The 20,368-nt window shown below is 40.3% G+C and overlaps 1 protein-coding gene across 3 annotated transcripts in view; it reads right to left on the reverse strand.

Annotated features, from left to right (window-relative positions):
- LOC131228607 (protein DWD HYPERSENSITIVE TO UV-B 1) overlaps nt 1–20,368 on the reverse strand; it is a 37,169-nt gene that overhangs the window by 3,036 nt on the left and 13,765 nt on the right. For all 3 annotated transcript variants that reach the window (XM_058224380.1, XM_058224381.1, XM_058224382.1), the window contains one exon: nt 6,671–6,727. In XM_058224380.1, the coding sequence (XP_058080363.1) occupies nt 6,671–6,727 (57 nt within the window). The remainder of the gene's footprint in view (nt 1–6,670; nt 6,728–20,368) is intronic.

The following is a 20,368-nucleotide window of genomic DNA, read 5'->3' on the forward strand; positions in this document are numbered from 1 at the left end:
ATGTCTGACGATGTCTTTTCCCATTTTCTTAGTAGCTCCGCTTAGTGCTTAAGATTCCATGAACAACATGTAATGGGCTTAAGATGTTGGAAAGGCCTTAAGAGAGAATAGAATATGAAGAACAAGGACAAAATCTCAGCAGACAACCTTGTTTTTTTTTTCCTTGATGGATTACAAAACTGTTGCAAGACATGAAAATTAAATATGATATGCAAGATTTCAGGCTTTAGATCATACTAATTTAAAAACAATCACAAAAAATTCCACGTCCCACATAAAAGTCAAGTATTCAACAAGGGGAATCTATGCGGGTCAAAGCCTACACATGTTAGGGCCGAATCAATTAAAAATTATATACTAAACAATGCTCAACGGAGAGTAAATTCATGCACACATGCAAAGGATTACTTCCCAATCCAAGGGATTCACATGTTTTAAATTGGAAAAACCTAGGGTTTGCAAAAGTAGAATGAAACTTGGGATTTAGGATTATCTAGGGTTAGGGTTAGGAAAATAAGGCGAGAGAGGAGTGAAATAGAAGAGAGAAACGAACCCAAGATGATCCACACATGTGGACAGCGGCCTGGGCCTAACGCACGTGCGTGGGATCCTGCCCGCACGTGTGTGGGGCCCACGAATCTGAAATCAGCCAGCTAAGTGCTAGTCGGCCAGGGAAAGTCCACCTTCACGCTGATCGGATGTCTGGTTTGTGCACAGTGCTCCGCCGAAGTTTCGGCCCTCCTGCAAGGCCAGATTTTAAAAATCTGTTGTAGGGGAAAGATTGACTAACGTGGCTATAGGAGATGAGGAATATGGATGGTAGGAGATGGGGGCGATTTGGAATGGATGTGGCTTCGCACCACAGTAGTTAGCCATTCGAAGAAATGAGGGTTTCATACCCAATTAGGCTTCACAACTCGGAGAGGAGCAGGAAAACGCGAAAATTTTATTCAATCTTCAATGAGAAAAAAGACTACAGGGGGTGCCTATCTATAATAAAATCTTATACCGTAAAACTCGCGCCATGTGCGCACCTTATTAGTTAGAGACGAAGTAATCAAATTTAACAATTAATCAAAGCAATCTAAACCGTCCATGATATTCCTAATAATAATAATAAGCAAAACTCAAAGTACTAGATCATTTGGAATAGTAAGTCACAATCATGAGAACCTATGATGGGATTCACATGACGATCAGGTTCACTCCAAGGAACCAAAACGCGGTCTTCTAACTAGGAGGTCCTCTCTAGGCTTCGTCATCGATCCAGATCGATGGTGGGGCCCTCCTTGCGTACGTGTGTAGAGGGGGGGACGTGCATGTGCCCGAGATGTCCCCATCAATTCTCTCCAACTGCGAAGGTTTCGCCACTGGCGAAACAAAATTCCCGAACCGCTCCGAGATATCAGGATCAAGTCTCTGAAGCTCTTCCTCAGCGAGTCACGTACTGTCTGAAGCTGGGCGTGACTTCCACTTGACCAAGAACTTTTGAAATCCGTCATCCGACGTCGATACTATCTGATGGTCCAGAATATCCTCTATCTCCTCTCTGGATGTGGGAAGAGTAGGTATGGGAGGTAGAGGTTAGGAAGATGGGTCGGGAGGGAGTCATGGATCAAGGAAAAGGTTTGGGGAATCAGGATGGTTAGATGAAAGGCCGGACAATGTATCAATGGTCCCTGAAATGCAACTAGATCCTCCATATTGAATGTGAAACTAATTCCCATGGAATGTATATCTACCACATACGCATTGAGACCCTTTCGTTTTATAATTGTGAATGGTCAAGCGCTACCGCGTGTAATTTACAAACGACTCCCTGAGGTTACCGCTCTGTCCTGATGCGGACCATTATAGAGTCCCCTACATTGAATTCCTTGAATCGTTTATATTAGTCTGCAGAAATTTTGTAATGTTCATTACTAGTAGTAATCTTTTGCCTGATTTCTTGATGCAATAAGTGAATGTGATGCGCAAAAGACTTTGCTGACTCTAATGGCCTATGGGACGGTAACATAGGGACAAGATCAATAAGTTTCCTAGGTTTATAACCAGTAACGACTTCAAAAGGACATGGACCTATGGACCTATCGACAAAATATTAAACGCAAACTCGAGTATAGGTAGTACGGTGTCCCATGTCTTAGTGTGTTGTATATCCCTCATAGGGGGAAACTCATCTGGTAGATCATCACGAAAGACATCACGAAACTCATCCACTACCGGAATGGCGTCAATGGGTAACTTTACACTAGCCTCTAGTACACTCTCTAACCACAAGGCCGTACATGTTGTACCACTCAAAAAAGTGGTCCAAGTCTGCCAACGAATCTTGAAAAACTTTAGAGTCAAAGTGGCCATCAAACGTGGGGGCATCTACTCTAACTCCTTTGAGAAGTTGCGCGTCAAGGTCATAGCAGTCTTGATGTACCTCATGGGGTAGGTGCACGAGTGTGCGCCCATAACCGATTCTTTGGCCTACATTCCTTGGTCTATCCTCCTGACCACCTGCCTGTGATTGGGCATCTTCCCCAATGGTGGGGTTTGCCCTGGCAGAGGTCTCTAGTTGGGTAATGCGCACATCAAGCTGTTCAAAGCATTGGTCAATACATTGTTCCAGGTGCTTACCCAAAGAATCAAACTGCTGGGTCATTTTATTCATTGACTCTTGCAATTGCTCCATGTTAAGTGTAGAGTGCAAGCCAAAACCACGACTCGTACGTGTGGGCATACAACTACTAACTCAACTTAAAGACCCTCTACACAACTATATGCGTCTAAATGGGACTAAATGATCTTATAGGACTCTATATGAAGGAAACTACGCAACGCTCCTAAAATTCCAGCAACATAACTATTCAAACAGTTTGTTAACAGAAAATTCAGCAATGAAAACTGGAGAATTTCTGACAACAGAAAATTCAGCAGTCTATGTTATGAATGAAGGGTCCTAAACAACCCTATATGATGAAATTTAATGCAATGCATTCCCCTATCAGAACCCTAAGCTCTCTGATACCAAATTTGATGCAGGACATGAAAATTAAATATGATATGCAAGATTTCAGGCTTTAGATCACACTAATTTTAAAACAATCACAAAAGATTCCACATCCCACATAAAAGTCAAGTATTCAACAAGGGGAATCTATGCGGGTCCAAGCCTACACATGTTAGGGCAGGATCAATTAAAAATTATAGACCAAACAATGCTCAAAGGAGAGTAAATTCATCCACACATATAAGGATTACTTCTCAATCCAAGGGATTCACGTGTTTTAAATTGGGAAAACCTAGGGTTTGCAAAAGTGGAATAGGACTTGAGATTTAGGATTATCTAGGGTTAGGGTTAAGGAAATAAGGCGAGAGAGGAGTGAGATAAAAGAGAGAAACAAACCCAAGATGATCCACACATATGGGCAGCGGCCCAGGCCTAACGCACGTGCATGGGATCTTGCCCACACATGTGTGGGGCCCACGAATCTCAAATCAGCCAGCTAGATGTTGGTTGGCCAGGGGAGGTCCACCTTCACGTCAAGTTTCACACCGATCAAATGTCTGGTTTGTGCACGGTGCTCCGCCGAAGTTTCAGCCCTCCTGTGGGGCCAGATTCTGGAAATCTGCTTTGGGGGAAAGATTAGCTACAAACGTGGGTGAATTTGATGAGGGGATGGTTGTAGGAGATGAGGAATATAGATGGTAGGAGATGGAGGCGACTTGGGATGAATGTGGCTTTGTACCATGGTAGTTAGCCCTTCAAAGAAGGGAGGGTTTTGCACCCAATCAGACTTCACAACTCAGATATGAGCAGGAAAACGTAGAAATTTTATTCAATCTTCAATGAGGAAAAAAAAAAAAAAGACTACAAGGGGTGCCTATTTATAATAAAATCATATACCCCAAAACTCGTGCCATGTGCGCACTCTATTACTTGGAGACGAAGTAATCAAAAATAACAACTAATCAAAGCAATCTAAACTGTCCATGATATTCCTAATAACAATAATAAGCAAAACTCAAAGTACTAGATCATTTGAAATAGTGGGCCATGATCATGAGAACCCATGGTGGGATTCACATGACGATCAGGTTCACTCCAAGGAATCAAAACGCAATCCTCTAACTAGGGGGTCCTCCCTGGACGTCGCCATTGATCGATGGTGGGGCCTTCCTCCTCCTTGCGTACGTGGGGGGGGGTGCATGTGCGCAAGATGTCCCCATCAAAAATTTTCATTGTTGCACAAAGAAGGAAAACACAGACATTTGATCTTCTAAAAAATTTCCACCCCTAACATCTGTGTCAACCTCACATGTCAAGAAAGTTGACTTTGCTATTAGGAATGTTATAGTATATATGGGCCTTTTTAGCCAAAGATGTAGATGGAGGGCTCTTTTTCTGGGTGGCGTCCCTTTTCTTTTTCTTTTTTTATTTTACACATGCACACACACCCCACACACTCACGCTGGTGGAAATTCACCACCTATGGGTACTCAAACCCTTGACCGGGAGTTGAAACTCCTGAGAGTCTACCACCCGGGCAAGTGTAAGGACCCTTAATAAAGCATCATACTCACTTTTTGAAAGATGGACCACGTCCCCAGCTAGTTGAACCATAGGTGACTTCGCCAATGGAGGCATTTCGCCAATAGTACTTAAAAAGTTTTTACATCTATAGTAGCTGAATTAGTAGAATGGCCTTGAGATGGTCTACCATGAAGTACCCGGCAATAATCATTTGTATGGCCATATCAATCACAATGAGTACACAAACAGTCTGCACCACAAACACGACCAATACCATGCCCACACTCAAAACCTACATCTTGATCTCCTCATCTAGTAGCAACATTATCAAAATTTCTAAACCCAGTCGCAAGAGTAGATTTCTCAACCACAGCAGGTCCCAGAGCTGCACGACGCCTCTCATCTCTTCAAAGCAAATCATAAACACTATTTGGGGAAGTTGGAGTAAGTGAACCAATAATTTGAGCTCGGCAGGTTCAAAATAAGAACTAAGACCCACTAACAACTCAAACATCCTCTTTTTTCTCAATACCCCATCACTAACAACTCAAATACCCCTAGACTCCAATACCATGTAAAGTAGAAATGTTTTGAAAGAAAGGAAAGACCAATGGGGTTAGACATCCAACCCTATTATATTTATAAGGCAAAATATGTAAATTACATAAAATACCCCTATGTAAAAGGGAAATTTTGAAAACAGGAAGGAAAAAAAAAAAACTAAGAAACAACATAAAACTAATAGGCCGTCTGGTTTGAAACAAGAATATGAACCAGCGTCTGTGCAAATCCTGGGTGGTAAAGATGTTCCATCATTAAATGAAGTCTATGCTCATCGTCAGCATGTATTCCTTGGTTCTAATGTCAAGCCCAATAGAACCAATTACAGATATGAACTAGTGTTGTCTACTGAACGAGGAGGTCATGGTAGACAAGGTAATTAACGTGGTAAGGTGCTTGTATTTTGGCAGGGGTCAAGGTAGAGATCATGGGTCGCAGAAGTGTACTCATTGTGCTAACTAATCAAATGGTAGAGAAGTGTTAGGATATCCATGGGAAACTAGCCTGGGCTAATCAGGCCTCTTATTCGGAAGACAGCAGCAGATCTTGTCTGATTTGTTCACCACTCAATCATCACGGCTTCTAGAGATGTGATTATGCTTACTAAGGATGAGTAAGCCAGGTAATTGAAGACTCAACCTACTTCTAGTGCCTCTTCTTCCTTTATGGCTACATTTATAAACTCAGGTATAACTTGCTTAGCTTCTCAATCTTTGGTTCTGTGGTTCATTGATTCGAAAGCATCTAATCATCTGATAGGTGCGTCAAATGTCTTTTCTTTCATCTATTCACCTTTGTTGAGTTCATTTGTTACTTCGACAGATGGTACCCCATCCAAAGTATGCAGAGTGGCCCCAAATTAGTCCCTCACTTTCATTGTCTTCTATTCTTTGTCCCCTAAATTCTCCTTTAGCCTTATGTTAGCAAGTAAACTCACTAAATCTCTTAACTGTTCTTTAACCTTTTATCATTTCACTTTTTGTTTTTCAGGATCTAAAGACAGAAGAGGATTGGTGGAGGGCATGAACATGGTGGCCTTAACTATTTTGATTGTGAGCCAGTCAAAGCAGCAACCCAGGCAAGTATCTCTCCTCACCATTTGCACTATCGTCTTAGCCATCCATCTTTGAAAAGTCTCAAGAGTATCGTAGCGTCATTATCTAGTGTGTCAAAATTAGAAAGTGAGATGCGTGAGTTGAGTAAACACCATAGGTCTTTTTTCCCCACATTTAGAAAAGCATAGTAGAGTTCCATTTGCTTTAGTGCATCGGGATGTATGGGGTCTTGTCTGAATCTTTAGTATATTCGAGTATAATAATTTTGTTGCTTTCTTGATGATATCTCTCAAATGACTTGGCTTTATTGAATGAAAGATCAATCTGAGTTATTTTCTATTTTTAAGATGTTTCATATGGAAGTGTAGAATCAATTTAGTTTCAATTTAAATTGAAGCACGCACGCGCGCGTACACACATATGCACACACGGTTCAAGGTACATAGGAAAAACAATAATTCGGGGCAAAAAAATCAAGATAATTTATGCTTGGGATTAAAATACTCAAGATCAAAGTAAAATATCTCACCCTAAATGGATCACCCCTCAAAGATTGCACAAACAGAGAATTTTTTGAGCCCCGACCCTGCAAAGGAACCATCACTGATTCCATTAGTCATGGACAAGACTAGAAAGCACCATAGTTACTGAAAAATATCACGAAAATATTAACCTCCTTCAACAATACAAATTTACAGCACCTAATTAATATTATTTGCTTCAATTAAAATGAAACATTGTCTTATATGCATATCAAAACCTTAATGTGAATAATTTCAACAAAACATTGGACAATAATCTTGCGAACATGCCAATAGAAAAAGAAATTTGCAAAAGATCTCCAGGACGTTGACTTCAACTCTTAGGCATAACTTAAATATTCTCCTTAAAAACTCAACAGTAATAGATGTATAGAAATTCTGATCAATATAAGCTAGAGGAAAAGCATATTTGGCTCCATTTTAAAGGCCTCATAATTGCACTCACATCAAATTTCATGGACCACAGTTCTAAAACTCGGTGAATCTGAGCCAACTTGACTCTACGGGATTTTGAGCTGAGTCACTAAGAAATTCACTGACAGGGGAGACTCAGTTGTGACTTGCCAAGACTTGTGGAGTCGGCTCATCAAATTGGTTGACTTGACGCGACTTAAACCGAGCAAGTCATCAAGTAAAATAAATTTTTAACACCCCCTCCAAAAATAAAAATAAAAATAAAATGGGTGACAGGATTTGAATGACCAACCTCACAGTCAAGGCACGCACATGTTTACCAGCCTGCCATACACTGGTTTTGCGAAATCGAAGCCGTTATTTTACATTCATACTATTCTACACCTGTTACTAATCTAAACACTTCTCAGTTTAATTATTAAATATCAAGTCAATTCAAGCTGAATCTTCAGGTCAACCCAACCCAGCTGAACATCAAATCAAGTTTCAGGTTTCTGAACTATATCATCAACTCATGAACTTCGTTTTTTCAATGTTAAGAGGAGCATAACCTAGAAAGCCATGCTGAAATTGTCACCCTCTCAAATATAGGGGTTTTTGGGATTCACGGAGCAAGGTGAATCCAGTCAGCTAAAGATGATATTGAAACCTCTATCCACATAAACTAGAATTCTTCCAATTCCTCTTTCTTTTCTATCTCTGAAGTCTGAACCTATTCTCTCTCTGAGGTTAGTTTCTGTTGCAATCTTAAGAAAATTGGGTTTGGATGACTCCGAGGATTGAAAAGGAAGTCCTATACAAGCTGGATATTAAAAATAAATATTAAAAAAAAAAAAAAAACAACCCGAACTCCAACAAACTGATGTTGGCAAAAGAGTTTCCATATTGTCAAATCCTGTAGGGATCCGAGGCAATCACCTTCTGGGAGGCATAATTTTTTGCCCAATATCAGTTTTCTGCCTTCTTTAGCTGGTGTAGTTGTTCTTTCCAAAATCTAGAAGAGAATAGTTACATTTGTGAGATTTTGGTGTTTCAGGGCACAAACCAAGGATATAGGTTTTATGGTGAAAATTATGACTAACTTTTGAGTATTTTTTAGGTTTTTTAGGGTATTCAGTATTAACAATCGGTGTTGATAGAGTTAACAGTTGATATATTCTTCCTTTATTCATACCTATAAAAAGGTGGGAGAAGATAAACAAAGACAGCTTTAATATCGTCTTCTTATCAAAATTTGTTCTTCCCGACCTCTCCCCCTCCATTCATTGAAGTTGTGTTGTTACAATGTATTTGATTTTTGTGGTTGCCTTGGAGGAGGCTTTACCTGGGTTTCTCTAATAAAACCTAGGCACACAACAATTTCTTAAAATCATTGTTTCATTAACAACTGATATTGCTACATCTGGTAATTTTGCCTTCCATCGGTTTATTTCTTAAAATAGATTGTTTCATTAACAACTGATTTTGCTACATCCGGTAATTTTGCCTTTCATCTCGACTACGAGGTGTTTCTCAAGCTATTCTTTGATGCAGGACATGGAAAATTAAATATGATATGCGAGATTTCAGGCTTAGATCCTACCAATTCAGAAACAATCACACAAATTCCACGTCCCACATGAAAATCCAAACATTCAATTAAAGGGGAATCTATGCGGGTCCAAGCCGACACAGGCTAGGACTGGACCAATAAAATTATAAACCAAACAATGTCAAAGGGAAATAAAATCAACTCCTCATGCATAAAAATCAGTCCCTAATCCAAGGGATTCCCTAATTTCAATTCAAGGAACCCTAAGGTGATAAAAAGGGGGAAAATCAATTAGGGATCATGTAATATAGGGTTAGGATTCATGAAAAAATGACTATGAGAGGATAAAGAGGATAAAAACCTGAGCCAAAAGATGATCCCACGTGTGGACAACAACAATGGTCCAGATGGACGTGTGTGTGATCCCGGCCGCACGTGTGTGGGGCCCACTATTCAGAAAAAGGCCACCTTGGCCCTGGTCGGCCAGGGATGGACTCCAAAACCTCCAAATTTCAGCTCGATCCGATGTACGGTTTGTGCGTAGTGCTCCGCCGAAGTTTCAGCTCGCCTACGGGCCGAAATCTGATGCAACAAAAAGGACAAATTCGAAGTACGGATGGTGGGGGAAGATGGAAAAAAAGATGATGGAAGATGGGGGTGAATTGGGATCGATGTGGCTTCGCACCACGGTAGTTAGCCCTTCGAAAAGGGAGGGCTTCACACCCACTTTTGAATTCTTCCACAACTCACGAAGAGAGCAGAAAAATAAAGCAGGAATTTTTTTATTAACTTCAATGAATGAAAAGAACTACAAGGGGTGCCTATTTATAGGGAGAACCCTATACCCAAAACTCGCACCATGTGCGACACCTATTACTTGGCGATGAAGTAAACTAAAATAAAAACCAAATAAGGAAATCTAAAGCGTTCACAATGTTCTAAATAATAACAATAAGCAAAACCTAAAATATAAAACCAATCCGATCAGTGGGCCACGATCATGAGATCCCATGGTGGGCTTTTCTTGACTATCGGGCCACTTTTCTGAACCAAAACTTGTCTCCTAGCTAGGAGGCCCTCCCTGGACGTCGTCATCGAGCTAGATCGATGGTGGGGTCCTCCTTCTGCGTACGTACGTGCGTAGGGGGGGTAGCGTGAGTGCGCGTGATGTCCCCATCATTCTTCCAAAACGGTTAGCCTTAATGACAAACTCCAAAGTTGCTAACGAGCAAGGAACTGGATGAGGAAGCGTAGACAAAGATAAGCTCAGATTTACACATTGTGGACATTTAAATGACTACAATTGGGTTCTCCATCCTAACCTTTGCTCAAAAAAACCAAGGCTTCCACTAATTTGAGCACTACCTAAAGAATTCCCCATATCTAATGACCGAGACCCACAAGACCAAACCATCAGTGAACTATAAACAAATAGCTACTCTACAGGCCTCCATTTCAACTGCTAACTAGACAGGACAGTCTGGTACTTCTGCATCTGTGAATCACATTTCTCAGACATCCTGGATCATTGATTCAGGGGCATTTGGTCACATGAAAAGGTACGAACAATGAATATACTTCCTACACTACTATTTTTAGTAATATTAGATTGACCAATGGTTCTTTTTTCTAAAGCACTTGGGAAGGGAACCTTTCACCTCTGATTCCATGTCTATTTCATCTGTAATTCATGTTCCTTCATTTCCATCGAATCTTCTCTCTATAAGCTTTCTGACCAAGCAACTAAATTGTTGTGTCATCTTTTACCCATCATATTGTGTTATTCAAGATTTGGCAATGAAAAAGATGATTGGTGGTGGTCTTGAAGATAAAAAGGACTTTATCTTCTAAACCAAGAAGGTTCTAGGTCTACTCATGTTTATGATTCTAACATAGAGAATAAGGATCGGGTGACTCTTTGGCGTACTCGTCTGGGTCATTTATCTTTATAATTGTTGTGCAGGATGCCTTGATTCTGCCAAAGTTGTTGTACAGAGATGTTCAGGTTGCATTTTTGGTTCGACCGAAAATTGGAGAATTCTCAGGTTGCTCGTTGTGAAGTTTTGGTTGATTTCAGTTTGATCAAAATTCCAGTCGGTTTGATTCGATCCGACCAGATCTATTATGCAGAGTTGAACAAATCGGGTTATTTAAAGCCTAATCTGGGATTAGGGCTCGATATTATCATACTTGCGAGTTTTCTCTCTAAGGGTAAGGGTTTTTGCGAGGTGAGAGGGGTTTCCAATACTTGTAAGGGCTTGGGAAGGATTTCTCAAGGGGTTGTGCATCACAAGGGAAGATCAGGTACATCCGTAATCGAAGAAGGTGAGTCTGTAAACTCTAAGGTTTTGATTATAGTGAATCTCTGTTGCTTTGTGCCATAATTTTTTCCCGCAAGGGTTTTCCATGTAAATATCGTTGTGTTATGTGGTTGATTGCTTTATTGTTTGGTTATTGTGCTTTATTCAATTGTTCTATCTTCATTATACATTCTTCTGCAAAGCACGCAGATTGACGATGAAATTAGATTCGAATTTCTAATACCTAGGGTTGATTTGGGTTTGTTGGGGGTCTGAATATCAACAAAGTGATATCAAAGCATCAGGTTTAAGACATTTGGGAATTCAACGAAGATGTCGGGGTCAAAATTCGATATATAAAAATTCGATGGGAAGAACGATTTTAGTTCGTGGCAACGGAAGGTAAAGGATATTCTAGTCTCACAAGGGTTGAGCAAGGCATTATTGGAGACGAAACCAGAGAAGAAATCTGATGATGACTAGAGTGATCTCGGGGAGAAAGCTATGAGCATCATATGTTTATGTCTATCGGATGAAGTCATGTACAAAGTCCTGGATGAGGAATTTCCCCAAGAGATGTGGAAAAAGCTAAAGACCTATACATGTTGAAGTCCCTCACGAATAAGTTGTTTGTGAAGAAACAACAATTTGGGCTGCATATGAAGGAATGATCGGATCTCCTGGAACACATGAACTTGTTTACAAAGCTATGTAGTGAATTATTAAGGCTTAGAGAACCAGTCGATGAAGAAGACAAAACAGTGCTAATTCTAGCATCGCTTCCCACATTGTACGACCATCTCGCCACTACTTTGCTGTATGAGAAGAATATTGTGAAGCTAGAAAACATCATCGCGGCTCTTGTTTCTAACGAGGTGAGAAAGAAGCTGAGCAATGAGGACTCTCGGATAGAAGGGCTAGTCGCGAAAGGGGGTCAGAGACGTGGGCAATCCATGTAGCGATCTTGGTCAAACAGAAAGAAGGAGTCTAGATCAAAATCAAAGACAAAGGATGGATGCTTCTACTGTGGCATTAAGGGGCACTTCAAGAGAGACTGTCAGAAACAAAAGGATGACTTGGAAAGCTAAGGAAAATGGAACACAGGTGAATCAATGAGTGCAGCGGAAGAGAACTCAGAAGGAGACCTCTTGGTCTCTTCAGGCACGAGTCATCTCTCAAAACTTGGATACTTGATTCAGGATGTTCATATCACATGTGCCCGGATAGGACTTGGTTCGATTCCTACAAGTCCTATGATGGTGAAAGTGTTCCGAGGGGTATGACGTATCATGCAAGGCCATCGAAATAGGGACTATCAAGGTAAGGATGTTTGACGGAGTCGTACGGACTCTACGTGATGTCAGGCATGTCCTAGATCTGAAGAAAAAAATTAATATCCTTGGGAGTTTTAGATATGAACAATTGCACATTCACCGCAACAAACAATGTAATCAAAGTCACCAAAGGTGCAATGGTGTTGATGAAGGGGCATAAGGTTAGAAATATGTACACGTTGGATGGGAGCACGGTTATGGGTGAGGCTACTACCACCTCACATGCAAAATCGGGCACAGATGATACTAATATGTGGCATATGCAACCAGGGCATATAAGCAAGAGGGGCATGATGGAACTCCACAAACGGAAACTATTAAAGGGAGTTAAGGTGTGCAATGTGGATTTCTATGAGCATTGCGTATATAGGAAGCAGTGCAAGGTAAAGTTCAAGACTACTACACACCAACAGCGGAGTGCTCGACTATATTCATTTCGATGTTTGGGGGCTGGTGATAATACCATCTAAGGGACAGGCACGATACTTTATGACCTTCATAGACTATTACTTGAGAAATGTTTGGGTACTTCTTGAAACACAAGTCTAAGGTATTCGTCAGGTTCAAGCAATGGTAGGCGAAGGTAGAGAAGTATATCGGGAGACAAGTGTCTCAGGTCAAATAATGGTACGGAGTACAGAGAAGCAGGATTCATGGAATTTTGCAAGGAACAAGGCATCATAAGGCACTTTTCAACTCCAGAAACCCCACGACAAAACAGGGTGGCAGAGAGGATGAATAGAGCTCTATTGGAGAGGGCAAGAAGTATGTGGTTACATGCGGGGCTGCCTACGAGCTTCTGGACTGAAGCGATGAACATGGCATGCCACATTATAAATCGGTCACCATCTACAATGTTAGACTCCAAGGTTGCAAAGGAAGTATGGACGACAAGGACATCGATTACTCAGGATTGAGGATCTTCGGGTGTCCAACATACATCCACGTGCAGAGAGGACAAAGGTTGAAGTTGGATCCAAAGTCTATAAAGTGTATCTTTGTTGGCTATGAGAAAGGTGTCAAGTGCTACAAGCTTTGGGATCTAGTTTCACATAAGGTGATCATTAGCAGAGATGTTATCTTCGATGAGGCATTAATGGTGAAGGCCAACAAGGAAGCTACAGAGAAGTGAGAGAAACATGGTGTGACCGAGAAATTGTCAGTGCATGTGCAGCCAATATAGCCAGTTACTAAAAGAGAAATTCAGCAGGTGTAAGAAACTGAGCAAAATAATCAGCAAGATATACAAGAATGTATGGCAAAGAACACGGAGAAAAGAACCATTAGAGCTCCGGTTTGATACAGGTTCAAGAACATGGCCTCTTTTGTATTATTCACAGGGAGTGGACATTCATCCACTTTTCAAGAGCCAAAATCTGGAAAGAATGGCAACAAGTGGATGACTGAATGTCGGCTATGGTAGAGGAGATGGAATCTCTATATGGGAATTAGACATGTGAGTTGGTGGAACTTCCAAAAGGTCAGCGGGCTATAGAATGTAAATGTGTCTACAGGAAAAAGGAAGCATTCACAGAAAAAGAGGGCGAAGAGTACAACGCAAGGCTCATAGCAAAGGGGTTCTCACAGAGGGAATTAGTATATTATAATGAGGTTTTCTCCTGTCGTAAAACATACATCAATCAGGGTACTACTAGCGATGATAGCAGAATCCAATTTGGAATTAGAGCAGCTCGATGTGAATATGGCATTCCTTCATGGGAACTCGAAGTCATCTACATAAGGCAACCTAAAGAATTCGAGGAGCTTAGTAAGAGAGGCCACGTGTATGGGCTGAAGAAGTCCTTGTATGGGCATAAGCAGTCATCGAGACAGTGGTACAAGCGGTTCGATTCCTACGTGATGGAGATTGGGTATATCAAACGTGAGTACGATTATTGCTGTGATTACATGGTACTTGAGGATGGGTCCCATATTCTATCAATGTTTTACGTAAATGATATGTTGATTGCTTTAAAGGACAAGAAAGAGATACTCTTGCTTAAGTCTCTGTTAAGCAAAGAGTTTGACATAAAGAATCTAGGCACTGTGAAAAAGATCCTAGGCACGAAGATACACAGCGACAGAGTCTAGAAAGATGTGGCTTTTTCCGAAAGGTTATGTGTAGAAGGTACTAGAGAGGTTCCACGTGGAAGGTGCTAAGCCAGTTAGCACACCTCTAGCAGGTCATTTCAAGTTGTCAGCCAGATCGTGTCCAAGTATAGAAGAGGAGATTTCAGAAATGTCACGGGTGTTGTACACGAGTGCAGTGGGGAGTCTCATGTATGTAATGGTTTACACAGGGTCAAATATCTCACATGCAATCAATGTAGTTAGCAGGTATATGGCGAATCCATAGAAGGAGCGTTGGAATGTTGTTAAGTAGATTTTCAGGTATCTCAAGGGCATAGTTGATATTGGAATCATGTTCGGAGGACACGGAGCTTCAAGTAGAGTTGTAGGCCATGTGGATTTGGATTACGCATATGATCTGGACAACAGGAGGTCCACTACGGGATATGTTTTCACATTAACAGGCGGACCGGTATGTTAGAAATCTATGATAGCGTTGTTAAAAACAGAGTCGGAATACATGGTTGTGACGGAGGCGTCAAATGAGGCATTGTGATTGAAAGGTCTGATAAGAGAACTTGCGTTGAAGCAATAGGCGATTCAATTGCACTGCGATAATTAGAGTATTATCCATTCGGTGATGAATCGGGTGTATCACATGCAAACCATGCACATCGACGTGAGGTTCCACAAGATACGGGAGCTCATTACTTCAGGGGAGATTCATACAAATGAGAATGCCATGAACATGTTAACAAAGCCGGTGACCACAGACAAGTTCAAGCATTGCTTGGGCTTTATCAATCTCACTAGCCATTAATGAGATTGGGCACCCTTGCATAAGGGTGCGGATGGAGTTGCGTTCTAGATGGAGAATGTAGGAAGTGGTCTACGCTAAAGGTAGAGGTTACATGGGAGGTCTTCTAGGTGACTTGGCAGAATGCAAGTCAAGGTGGAGATTCTTGTGCAGGATGCTTTGATTTTGCCAAATCTGTTGTACAGAGAAGATCAGTTCCACCGAAGCCATTTTCAATTCGATCAAAAATTGGATAATTCTGAAGTTGCTCGTTGTAAAGTTTTGGTCGATTTCGGTGCGACCGAAAATTGGGGAATTCTCAAGCTGCTCATTGTGAAGTTTTGGTCGATTTCGGTTCGACTGAAATTCCGTCAGTCCGATTCGGTCCGACCGAAGGTTATGTTCGATCCGACCGGATCTATTACACAGAGTTGCGCAAATCGGGCTATTTAAAGCCTAATCCGGGATTTGGGCATGGTATTATCATACTTACAAGTTTCCTATCTAAGGGCAAGGGTCTTCGCGAGGTGCGAGAGGTTTCCAATATTTATAGGGGCTTGGGAAGGGTTTCTCAAGGTGTTGTGCATTGCAAGGGGAGGTCGGATACATTTGTAATCGAAGAAGGTGAGTCTGTAAACTCTAAGGTTTTTATTATAGTAGATCTCGATCACTTTGTGCTGTGATTTTTTCCCACAAGGGTTTTCCACGTAAATATCGTTGTGTTTTGTGGTTGATTGCTTTATTGTTTGATTATTATGTTTTATTCAATTGTTCTATCTTCGTTATATGTGCTTCAACAGAGTGCGCAGATTGAAGGTGGTATTAGATCCAAATTTCTAGTACTTAGGGTTTAACTGGGTTTATTGAGGGGTCTGAGTCTTAACAAAAATCATTGTCTTTTGTTTCCTAAAAAATTCAATAAAAGTAATACTTTTACAATGTGAAACTTGTCAGTTATCTAAGCATTATGGAACTACTTTTCATTTAAGTAATACAAAGACAACATCCATTTCACTTCATCCATTTGGCTGTATAAGATCCTGCTCCACTAGACTTTGTCTTTGAATTCAAATATTTCCTATCATTTATTGACTCACAATATACCTTGGTTTATCTTCTAAAAAGTTGTGAGAAAGTCTCATTGATTATCAAAATGTTTCATAAAAAATCCTTTAAAAAATGGATGTTTCATCAAATGGTTTCTAACCAATGCAACACCAAAATTTAAACATTTTAATATGACAATGCCCACGAATATTTACACCATGATTTACAAAAATATTTCGTAGATCATGGATTATAATCTCAATCCTCCCATCCTTATAACAAAACGGTGTGGTTAAACATAAAAACCTGCACTTACTAAAAGTCACCTAGTCTTTATTGCTAAGCATGTCCATACCAAAGGCATATTAGGGTGAAGCCATTCTTCTTGCTATATATATAATCAATTGGACTCCGTCCGACGTTCTTAAAAGTAACTACCCATTACAAGTCCTGTAACCTCATAGTCCCTATTTGTTATGCCACCAAAAGTGTTTAGATGCACTTGCTTTGCTCACATTCTTAGAACATCTTACAACAAGTTTTAGACCACAATCTATAAAACGTGTTCTTGGAGTACTCGGATTCTAAAAAGGGGTACAAATGTCACTGCCCTATTAATCAGAAAGGCTATATTTCTAGAGATATCACATTATATATATGTGTGTGTGCGCGCGCCCTTATTTCAATTCACAAGGCAGCATACATATTGCACCTCTTCCCCTCCCCATCATAAACGAGTCCCATGTTGAAAAAGTACCAAGTCCCACTCCAACCAATGATATCTAGGACTATTCTTTGAGAAAGAGAATTCTTCCCAAACATCACCACTCTTCAAAGTTGGTGCCAAAACCAGCAGGTGTCCTAATTGCTCTTCGCAAGGGAATTTGGTTGCCCACACATCACTCCATTGGTAACTATGTTTCATATAAATGCCCCTCTCCTTCATCAATCATACCTTGTATCTATTTATATCTTTTGTGTCTATCCCTACCAAGATTGCAGATGCCTTGAGTGACCCTAAATGGAAAGCATCCATGGTAGAGGAGATGTTTGCCCTTGGAAAAACAACATACTTGTGATTTGGTCACTCTGCCACTAGGCAAACACGTGGTCGGGTGCAAATGGGTGCTTACGGTTAAACACAAAGCCGATGGCACCATTGATAGATACAAAGCACAACTAGTTGTTAAGGGCTTCACGCAGAAGTACGGCGAGGATTATAATGAAACCTTTAGTTTGGTAGCCAAATTAAACTCAATTTGCATCCTCTTGTCCATTGGTGTAAACTATAAATTGGCCCCTACATCAACTAGATGTCAAAAATGTGTTTCTATATGGTAATCTTTTTGAAGAAATTTATAAGGCTCCTCCTGGTTTTTGGCCTAACGGGGAGATTGACAAGGGCACTGTCTTTGAAAAACTCTGTGGTTTCAAACAGCCGCCTCCTGCCTGGCTTAAAAAGCTTGGCAACAGAATTTTAAACAGTAGATTTAAAATAAGTACCTTTGATCATTATGTATTTGTCAAGCATATGGATAGCAACATGACGATTCTTATCATATATGTTGATGATATTATTCTCACTAGCACAAATACAATTGACATAGACATTGTTAAGAAATTCTTAGGGCCTGTTTGGTCCGCGGGATTAAATGGTATGGAATTGCATTAGATGGAATTAACACCATTATTGCACAATGATTGCATGCCTGGAAATACCATGGTATTTTGACCATCCAATCCCCATGTTTGGGATCAAATTCTTGCTCTGGAAAAATAATGTATTAAGCAAAACCCGTGTCTGGTGGACCATGGAATTATAATTAACGAACAAGATTCACAATCGATGCCGATCACTTGTACACATATATAACTTGAATGTCACGTGTAAAGGACACATGGATGAACGGCATGGATGCAACACATGTACCAATGTGGGCCCCACAGATGTAGTGGATTTCAAAATCCAGCAAAAATCCCCCATGGGACCAAATGCAATTCCATCCCACCTAAGCCCACATACCAAATAGGCCCTTAGCATCACAATTTGAAATGAAGGATCTAGGATTGAGGAAGTACATTCTTGGAATTGAAGTAGCTCAAAGCGTGCAAATTTCTTATCTCAATGTAAATATGTTCTAAATCGTTTTTCTGAGACTAGCTTACTTGGTGCTCGACCCGTTGATACACCTATTGAAATAGACCACGAGTTGCATGAGAAACAATTAGATGAAATCGAGAACCCGAGCATGTATCGTCAACTAGTGTGTCACTTAATTTATTCGGTTTTACTCATCCAAATATCTCATGTTGTTGCCATTGTAAGTTAATTCACGCAACAACCTCATTGCCATCACCTCAAAGCAATCTATCGAATTCAATGTTATTTGAAATGTGCACTTGATCGTGATCTTCTTTATTCAAATCATGGACACTTGAAAATTAGTAGATTTTGTGATGTTGATTGAGTTGGTTCTTCCTCCAATCAACACTCTACTACAGAATATTGCACCTTTGCAGGGGAAATCTAGCTATGTGGGAAAGCAAGAAGCAATCCATTGTTGTGCACTCCTCTGCCGAAGCCAAATATCATGCAATGGCTCATACAGTTCGTTACTATTGGTGAAGGCCATCCTTCGGGATATGAGATTTATGGCATCTTCATCAATTCCTTTATATTGTGATAATTAGGCAACCGTACACAATGCACCTAACTTGGTCTTCCATGAAAGCACAAAGTACATTGAAGTAGTCTACCACTCATTCGGAAAAAATTAGCCGCCAAGCTTCTGCACACACCCTTTGTTTGCTTAGAAGATTAGTTAGCAGATGTTTTCATCAATGCCACATCCACAGTGGCACATCAATACCATTTATGTCAAGCGGAGCATGAATGATAGCTATGCACCAACTTTAGGAGTGTTAGTGTACATAATTTGGGTACACCTATGGTACACCATACCAGATAATGTACATAGGCTTAGGTGCACCTGCAGTGCACCATTCTTGGTTTTTATTTGGTTTTGTATAATCATGATTAGGAGACAGCTAATGAGCCTTATCTTTTGTAAATATTCTCTTTAAATAGACACAAAAAGGGGAGAAGGAAAATAACATAAACTCTCCTTTCTTCCATACGTTTTTCTCCCTCTTCTTTCTTCTTCTTTTAATTTTCATAATTAATCCTTTTGATATTTCTTTATAAAACCCTGAAATTTGAGAAAATTCTCCTGCATAAATACTTGTCTGGAATTTCTCACATTCATCACAAGGAACATAGCTTATCATCCAGTAAAGAACCTTGAGATTGAATGAGAAGTCCAGGATCTACAGCAACTGAAAAGCCAAGTATCTGCAGCTAGTCGTCCATTTAAAAGTGTGGCAGGTTGGCAACACAAGGCTCAGCTTCTATCAGCAAAAAGCCTTGCAACAGGTTAGATTTTATCCATTAAAACTCCTCCTTTTTCTCTCCCCAGTCCCCACATTGCCCATACCTGTTTCTTCACCCTCCCTGTGTGCATGCCCTCACCCTCTCCCGATCTCTCTCCCTTGCTCTCTCGATGTGCGATGCATGTACCATGACACCTAGTAGGCAATAAGGTCACTAGCGATGAAAATTTAAAAAGTTGATCCAAGGGGTCTAGCATTATTAATGGGTCTAATTTAGTGGCTTCTGATGACACACATCACTATATGCAAGTTTAATTTGTTGAGGTATCTGTTAAATCATTTGCAGAAATGAAATTCAAGGCTCCCCACAGTACATGCATAAACAACAGAAAATGTGTAATAGTTATTCTAGACAGACAATATGGCCACATTTTTACTTAAATGTACCCATTAAATATCGTTAAACTAGAACCCAAACACAACAATGCCGCAACATTGTAATGTTACAAACCTAATAACTAGCACTAATTAAATATCAAATTGTCAGGTTCTTCTTCTTCTTCTTCTTTTGAGAATTGTCTTAATCTATGTTTTAAAGAATTAGAAATTTGAAGACTACACATAGGAAGAGAGCAATGTGCACGTGAAACAGTTCATCAATTGTTTGAAAAAGTGGGACTATTTAGAAACTCAGCCCCTTTCTAATTCATTAGAACTTGGAATTTGTTTCTATTTTATGAATTGAAACATCTTTCTTTTCGCAGTCAGAATTCATTTCATGCATTATATTGCATAGAGGATGA

The sequence above is a fragment of the Magnolia sinica genome, chromosome 16 (genome assembly GCF_029962835.1).
Source record: "Magnolia sinica isolate HGM2019 chromosome 16, MsV1, whole genome shotgun sequence".
NCBI classification, from domain to species: Eukaryota; Viridiplantae; Streptophyta; class Magnoliopsida; order Magnoliales; family Magnoliaceae; genus Magnolia; species Magnolia sinica.